This window comes from Cydia amplana, chromosome 26 (assembly GCF_948474715.1).
Source record: "Cydia amplana chromosome 26, ilCydAmpl1.1, whole genome shotgun sequence".
In the NCBI taxonomy this organism is placed as follows: Eukaryota; Metazoa; Arthropoda; class Insecta; order Lepidoptera; family Tortricidae; genus Cydia; species Cydia amplana.
In genome coordinates, this window is record NC_086094.1 from 638,568 (window position 1) to 647,067 (window position 8,500).

Sequence of the window (8,500 nt, forward strand, 5' to 3'; positions counted from 1 at the left end):
AACCTAACGTGTATAAAACAATAGGCATTTAGAGAATAAACGTTCAGAATGTTCTTATACTATCACACATAAGGTGTTTGACTTCCACTAACTCCTCACCCGACTCTGCTCGTCAATTTACTTACCATAGAAGAAACTTATAATATCTGATGGCGATCCAGACCAGTGAACCAACAAGGAACTAACACTCAAGAAAGAGGGAAAATCAAGCAAAAAAAAAAAAGAAGAACCACTTTTTCAACACCAATCCACGCAGTCAGAACCAACCAGCTTATCAAGAATCAAGAAACAACCTGAGAAGAACCAACCAACATCAAAAAGCGGAAACCGCGTTAAGAAAAGAAATTAAGAAGAGACGAAGAAGGAAGAAAGAAGAGCGTTGTCCAGGGTATCCCGGCTCGCAAATCAAGAGGTGTCCAGGGTTATCCCGGCCCATTTCAAGAGGAGTCCAGGGTTATCCCGGCCCACCATCATAATCATCGGAAGCAGAGCCAGCCAGCCATATGAAATGTCAAGCGAGTGCCACGTGGAAGTGCCAGCTCGCCAGGCCGCGCCAACAGCTGCCAAGAATGCCGGTCGCGAACTCGCACCGGACCGGACGAAGACGAAGCCGAGGACGGCCAGCCACGCAGCAATAGGATGTAAATCCTACATGTAATTCATAATTTTAATTAATTTTCTCTAAAAGCCAGCATTTTTTTTTTCCAATTCAGTAGCAGTCATATTTAAATCATTCATAATTATTAAAGGTTGTCGCTAAACTCAATTTCGTTTCGAGCATAAAATTTTTTCATAAGAAGTCATAATATAATATATAAATTAAAAGTGTCGAATAGTGTCCTCAATCATGTATGTTGCAATTTGCAGCGCGTGCCACACGTTGTGCGCACGTCGACAGAAAACTTAACTAGGCCGCGAGACTTTCCCGCGAGTTAGAATATTTTAATAAGCGATGAATGAAATTTGATACATCGCATAACGATTAAATAATTAACAACTCAATTCAATAAAATTATTTTATTGTTTCTTAGTAATGATTGATACTTTAGCTACGTGTCGGACTGATCACCTGATATACAGCGAAAGTTTGATTTATTACATCGTTTTTTTTTTTTGGAAGTTAAATAATAATGTTTATTTTACAGAAAGCTTACAGTACGGTACAAGTTTGAAAGTTTTAAGGAGTTTAGGCACATTTATTTATAAAATGTGACCTTATAGCTAGAGCACTAGTCCTTCGTACTTGATCATAGTGTGATATACAGTATCCTCCGTGAAAGTTGTAGGAGACTTATTGTCTTAATGTATTTGTGTCTCTAGGTACAGGCAGAGCCGTACAGCCTGGCCTGATATGCCATTTTATAGAGTTGATAAAGGGTGACCATGCCCTAGGTGTTTATTGAAGAATTGCTATGGATAGCATTGATAGGTGAAGGTGCGCACAGAGGCGCAACCCAGTTATGTCCTTGATCATAGTCGACCTTATAGGTGTCCGTGAAAGGCTTAACATTTAATACGGCATTAGTTTATTTTATTATCAGAATTATGGGAGATACCGTAACTATAAACAGCGAGAGTGAATATTTTAAAGTTGAATACCAATTGTTTCTAAATGTTTTAAAGTTGAATAGTAAATGTTTTAAAGATGAAGAGTAGGTAAATGTTTTAAAGAAGGAGATTTATATTTTATGAGAAAAGGAAGTAAATTAATATTTTAACGTTTGAGAGATAATAACATTTTAAGTGAAGATAATATTTTCTTATTAACGATATTTTTTTACAAGGACTACGACATTAATACGACACATAAAATCAAGTTAAGTAAAGATTGTTTCCATTATGCCTATACAATTTATTAACATTTTTTTTATTGATTTCAGAAAAAATTGTAAACAAGTAACATGCGTTTAAATTTTTTCTTCTGCCACCCCGGCGGTGAGAGGAACTTTCGGGGGAGGTGTAATGTGGTAAATGTCCACTTTTAGTGTTTAGCAGTAACGCTTTGGTTTACTGCGACATAAACGCATATTGCTTGTGTCAGCGCAACCTAACGTGTATAAAACAATAGGCATTTAGAGAATAAACGTTCAGAATGTTCTTATACTATCACACATAAGGTGTTTGACTTCTACTCCCATCACCCGCTCGAAACCATATATACAACAGGCACTATCCTGTTATTTGACTGCGAAGTGGTTAGTATGTAGTGTGTGCTGTCAAGATGGCGCCGGGGATCATGCTGCGATGAGGCCGTGCGTGCAGTGCGGGGACAACTTCGGCAGTGAGGACGCACTGAAGGAACATGCGGACGCGGAGCACCCGAGCTGCGAAGTGGTTAGTATGTAGTGTGTGCTGTCATCATATGCAATATCGTGTTGTGTACAGTTTTCTTTTGCAAATAACGTTAAATAAATAAAAAACAAGCATACCTTCACATAGCAAAACAACTGAATATACTTTTACTATTTTAATCGAGTCACATAATACATCTGATAATCAGATAATACTTAATTACACATCACAAATAATATAGCGCTATAACAATTACAAAAGAAACGTGTCAAAATTATCGATAGACCGCAGCAACTTTTTAATTTCCTCTTTCAGTGCAACTCGACATTCCTGAACGCGGAGTCATACGACGTGCACATAGCCCGCAAGCATCTCGGTATAGGAGACTCCAAAAACGCGAAGGAAAAGGCCGCGAACCTGCGCGCGTTGGCCCTGGGCCAGGACCCGCCGTACCGGTACCGGTACCGGTACCCGCCGAAGCCAATACAGAAAAAATATAATCAGTGCTGCGAGCACTGCGGGAAGATGTTTGCGGTGAGCAGTTTTTATTTTCATTTTGAGAGCCAGCGTTCTCAGGTGTATGTGTTTAACCATACGCCTGCGAAAGCTGCTGTGTGTATTTGAATATTTTGAATCCGTTTATTATTGAACATATTGTATACATATTTCATTAAAAGTATATGATAAAGATAAAGATAAAGATAAAAGATAAAAGATAGTTTATTCAAGTAGGCATAATTACAATGCGCTTATGAACGTCAAATAAAGCTAGGTAGACCGGCTCCAACCCTACACCTCTGCCCCGAGAAGATTTAAATCCCCCCTCAATTGGAGGAGGGTATCCCAATATGGGACCGGCAACAAACTCGGCGGGACACATCTTTTCAAAAATAATTACATCTTATAATTAACATGCATTACGAGAAAATAAGGGAAAAAATACAATTTAAATTACTATAGAATTCATGCAATTATACACATAAGGTGTAATAGAAATTTGATTTAGAAAATATACATATGTACATGGAATCATACAAAATCGTAGCTCTTTCAGAATATTTATGTGTAATATTTATGTTATAATTATGTGGCATATACAGCAGGCAGGGAGATGGGATAGTGCACTAGTTAAGCACTGGACCTCCCAACATCTTAGTTTAGGTAATAACATAGTAATTTAAGTCTACTTGTACATAAGTTTGTAACTAACACTTTATGGATTTCAATCGTCCGAAATAAATGTTTTTTTTTTCTTTTTTAGTGGTTATGAAAAACCGGTGTAATTATATTATGATCAGTATGTGATGAAACAAGGCAACCTAATTGTGTTTGGGATTTTTAGAACTGTCTCGATGAGTATTAGTTGCCTGTGAAAAAAAAGTACAGTCAGCGCTAAAAGCTTTTACTAAAAACTTATATCTTATTTCTTGACATTGATTCGCTACCCGAAGGTTGTCTGGAAGAGATCGCTTTATAGCGATAAGTCCGCCCGTTCACTCTTTTAGGTCCTGTCTTTGTATGTTGTATGAACTTTTCTTTAGTAGTGCAATTTTAATATTATTGTTTCTCCATTTTGTTATTATTATATCTTCTTATTATAAGAATAAAGTTAACCTGTTTGTTTGTATAGAACTCCTTCCAACTCCGCAGTCACTTGAGGAGGCACACGGGAGAGAAGCCGTTCGCCTGCGATCACTGCCCCAAGCGGTTCGACTTGAAAGCTAAATTAGTGGTAAAGTAATCTTTTTAATAGACATAGACATAATTTATTCGTAATCTATCTAATACCTTTAAACGAGCAATTCTTGCATATTTATTTATTTATATTATATATATATATATATTATATATATATATATATATATATTATATATATATATATATAATATAAATATATATATATATAATATATATATATATATATAAATTTCGGATCTCGGAAACGGCTCTAACGATTTCGATGAAATTTGGTATATAGGGGTTTTCAGGGGCGAAAAATCGATCTAGCTAGGTCTTAATTATCTCTGGGGAAACGCATTTGAGATTTTATATGTTTTCCGAGCAAAGCTCGGTCTTCCAGATATTTAGGTAGGCTTACAGGTCACAATTTTACAACTTATATTATTCAACTGGTCAAGCAAATCTTGTCAGTGAAAAAAGGCGCGAAATTCAAATTTTCTATGGGACGATATCCCTTCGCGCCTACATTTTTCAAATATGCCTCCTTTTTCTACTGACAAGATCTGCTTGACCAGCTATACTTCTTAAATCTATTATTTACACCAATTCGTCATTCTTTATAACCTGACAACTCTTTAAAAGTATAAACTTTGGCTGACTAGCCAGTCTTTTAGTCTTGTTTTAAAGGAACTAAGCGTTGCCGCTTCTGTGATGGAGACTGGCAGCTTGTTGTATACAGCAGCGTGGGCCATACTGAAAGTTTCTGGATTCTGATATATGAGACGACTTATTTTTTCTAAGTGGCCAGTCCAGGAATTTTCAGTGTGCCCTAAGTACTACTGGACCAGCAACATGCATAGTCTTTCCGGTAAACCATCATTCGATGTTTACCAGTCGCTTTTCGGTGAAGAGTTTCCTCTCAGTTGGTTAAGAGCCATTGGAATGGTGTTTTAAAAGGTCGCAGGTTCGTAATTTGGGGCTGTTCATAAATTACGTCATCTATTTTTGTCGATTTTTTGAATCCAAAATCATCCAAAAATCATGCCCCGTTTCCTCCTACGTCATGCTACCATCATCCGATGTCCCCCCCAATTTGAAATGACGTAATTTATGAATAGCCCCTTTGCCCGAACAGAACATTTGTAAATATTTGAATGGAGACCTATTTCGTAATCTCCAAGTCGCTTAAATGCTGTAATTATTCATATTTTAGCATGATTTGGTCGAAATTGGTCTCTATTGTTTCCCAAAAAGTTTAAGTCATAATGTATTGTTTGCCCGCATTTTCGTTAGTCATAATTCATTTGGTTCAGAAACGCCTCACTTTTCAGGATTGCCATAAAACAAACCTAGGATAACCTTACGAAAGTCCTGAAAAGTTAATGGTTTCAGTTTTATGACTAATGATAATATGACAAACAATACATTATGACTTAAAACTTTATGGGAAACAAAGGGACCCCGGTCGAAATCGTCTAGGGTGCGATAGGACTTATTGTTTTTGTTTGTGTGCAGCAACACATGGCAGTGCACACCGGGGAGAAACCCTACAAGTGCGAGCTGTGCGACATCCCATTCACGTTGAAAAGCAACCTAATGCGACATGTGCGCATCGTAAGTACCATTAGTCTATTTATACATTATACACTGAAACAGATGTACCTAAGCGCTGGTGGCCTAGCGGTAAGAGCGTGCGACTTTCAATCCGGAGGTCGCGGGTTCAAACCCCGGCTCGTACCAGGGATTTTTCGTGACTTATGTACGTAATATCATTTGATATTAACCAGTTGCTTTTCGGTGAAGGAAAACATCGTGAGGAAACCGGACTAATCCCAATAAGGTCTAGTTTCCCCTCTGGGTTGGAAGGTCAGATGGCAGTCGCTTTCGTAAAAACTAGAGCCTACGTCAATTCTTGGGATTAGTTGTCAAGCGGACCCCAGGCTCCCATGAGCGTGGCAAATGCCGGGATAACGCGAGGAAGAAGACACTGAAACAGATGTCATATGGGGCATTATCTATGAAAAGGCACCTTATTGTCGATGGCGCTTACGCCGCACAGCGTCGCGCGGCATTATATTTATATCGGAGCATCGTTAATAATGGCGTGAGCGCCATCGACAATAAGGTCCCTTTTTATAGATAACGTCACATATACGAAAGAAAAAAGTTATGAAGGCCTCAAGTTTATAAAAAATACGTATAATAGTTCAGTTGCCATATATATCGAAGCGCCCAAGGTTTTCACAAATATCTGACCGAAGCCTCTGTTATCAAACGTTAAGGTGCGTGTTTAGATGTTTTTGACCACTTTGGCCGCTTCGATATATCTGATGGCGTCTGTACTGGACATTTCTATTTACAGTTGTACCCATTTCCATAATATATCTATTCAGAAACACGAGCCCTTTACATCATTACCGAGAAAAAAAAATTACCCCACGTTTCTGTCGCGGCCTTAGAGAACACAAAAATAGTCTGCCGATTTGTGTGGGGAAGTGAATAACTAACCGATGTAAAAGATTACTCGCACATGGAAAAAGATCTGTGTCGAAACAACAAGAGCCACGGGTACATTTAAATAAAAATTAACACATTCTCATTTTGACGCACACAAACATAATATAACACATGGAAATATCTTTATACGTTTTTTGCACATTGTGCAAGGGTTTTGAAGCAGGGGTAAGTTACTGAAAGGGCATACACTCGTGATAGGCCTTTTGTGCAAGGGTTTTGAAACAGGGGTAAGCTACTGAAAGGGCATACACTCGTGATAGGCCTTTTGTGCAAGGGTTTTGAAACAGGGGTAAGTTACTGAAAGGGCATACACTCGTGATAGGCCTTTTGACATGAGTTTTTCCGCTTGTCCAGGTGCACATGGGAATCCGCAAGAATTCCGATTGTGACATCTGCGGTCGCGTGTTCACAACACCGTACACCATGAGGATGCACGTCCGCACCGTCCACAACGGCGAGCCGTGGCCCAAACGCGCTCCGAGGAAGAAGAAACCACAACAATATACTACAGAAGAGATACAGACTAATTCACAAGATGAACATATAGAAGAGATTGTAGAAGAAATAGAAACTGAGGAAATATATTAACCTTTTGGACGCCAATGACCGATATATACGCACCGCAGGTCCAACGACAAAGACGGATTAATCGGTCATAGACCACAAAGCAACATAGACCTAAAGTAAGTATAACACTTAAACTCTCGCGTTCTGTACACATATTTAATTACACAAACGGGTCTACCGCGATATAATTTCATCGTTTTTACCTTTAATTCCGACGTTTCAGCTGAGTTGCACCAGCTGTGGTCACGGAAAGACCTAAACCTAAAGTGTCATTCAATAGAACTTGCTAACTATGTAAACAAACCGCCATACTAAAATTGACACTGAATGTCAATTTACTAGTAACTTTTGTTTACATAGTTAGCAAGTTCTATTGAATCACACTTTAGGTGCATATACATAAAGTTCAATTTCAGTTTTGACACTTCGGTGACGGCGTCTGAGTAACGGCTTTTGTGTTTGACACGGCGTCCAAAAGGTTAAGAGATATTCTTTACCTCGTCGCCAATCTATATCACCAAAGTATCCCACTTCTGAAGTCTTCGTACCAAGTACAAAGATTACTCTGGAGGCCTACTTACTTACTTGGCTGGCGCGATGACCCAAAATGAGTCTTGGCCTCCAACACAAGAGCACGCCACTTTGTTCGGTCCAAAGCGGTATCACGCCAGCTTTCGTCGACGCCTCACGGAGATCTGCCTCCACTCTGTCCGCCCAACGATATTTAGGATGACCAGTTCGTCGACCCAAGTAGGGCCTTTTTTTTTTTATATGGACTTGAGGGCGGTATTGCCCATAGCCAACGTCAAGTAAATTAAAGGGAAGGAAATTAAACGCGGAACAAGGATTAAAGGTAATTCGGAATTTGGAAAGTGTAGTGGTCAGGACAGGTAGGTATATAGATGAAATACAAAATGATAAATATACTTAGGTTTATAAAATATTATACTTTAATATCATTGTAAACGATGAATGAAGCTAGGATGTTATAAAAGTCTGGATTGATGAGCAAGGAAGGGATGTCTATTGGAAATGGAACATTTTTGGATAGTAAAGAATCCATCAAAGCAGTACGATCATAAAAAGGACATGAAAAGAATATATGATTAATATCAAGTAGGGCCTTTTGGCTGCCCGATCTTCACCCATCCTTTCGAGGTGATCCCTGGACTAGCTAATTTGTTATTTTAATAATAAAAACCAATAATAATATTGCATTTTATTTATTCTTCAGTGTTATTGCGGAAGAGAATACCAAGTTATAGTCTGTCAAGCTGGATATGTCAGTAGCAATGTAAAGCGAACTAAAGTATGGTATCCCTAGGAAATAAAAAGCATGTCAAATTATACATGACGGTTCACACTCAACGTAACTCAGCGGTGTATTAGGCGATAGCCTAAGACCATTTAAGTCACGTTCGCAACTTCGCACTGAATTTAAAGC

General features: G+C 38.5%; 1 protein-coding gene across 1 annotated transcript; it reads left to right on the forward strand.

Moving 5' to 3' along the window:
* Window positions 1-2,198: 2,198 nt before the first annotated feature.
* On the forward strand, window positions 2,199-7,077 carry LOC134659994 (zinc finger protein 239-like). The gene is made up of 5 exons (XM_063515692.1): window positions 2,199-2,334; window positions 2,608-2,826; window positions 3,923-4,024; window positions 5,488-5,586; window positions 6,844-7,077. The coding sequence occupies exons 1-5, from the start codon at window positions 2,245-2,247 to the stop codon at window positions 7,075-7,077; spliced, it is 744 nt and encodes a 247-aa protein (XP_063371762.1). The 5' UTR covers window positions 2,199-2,244.
* Window positions 7,078-8,500: the final 1,423 nt, after the last annotated feature.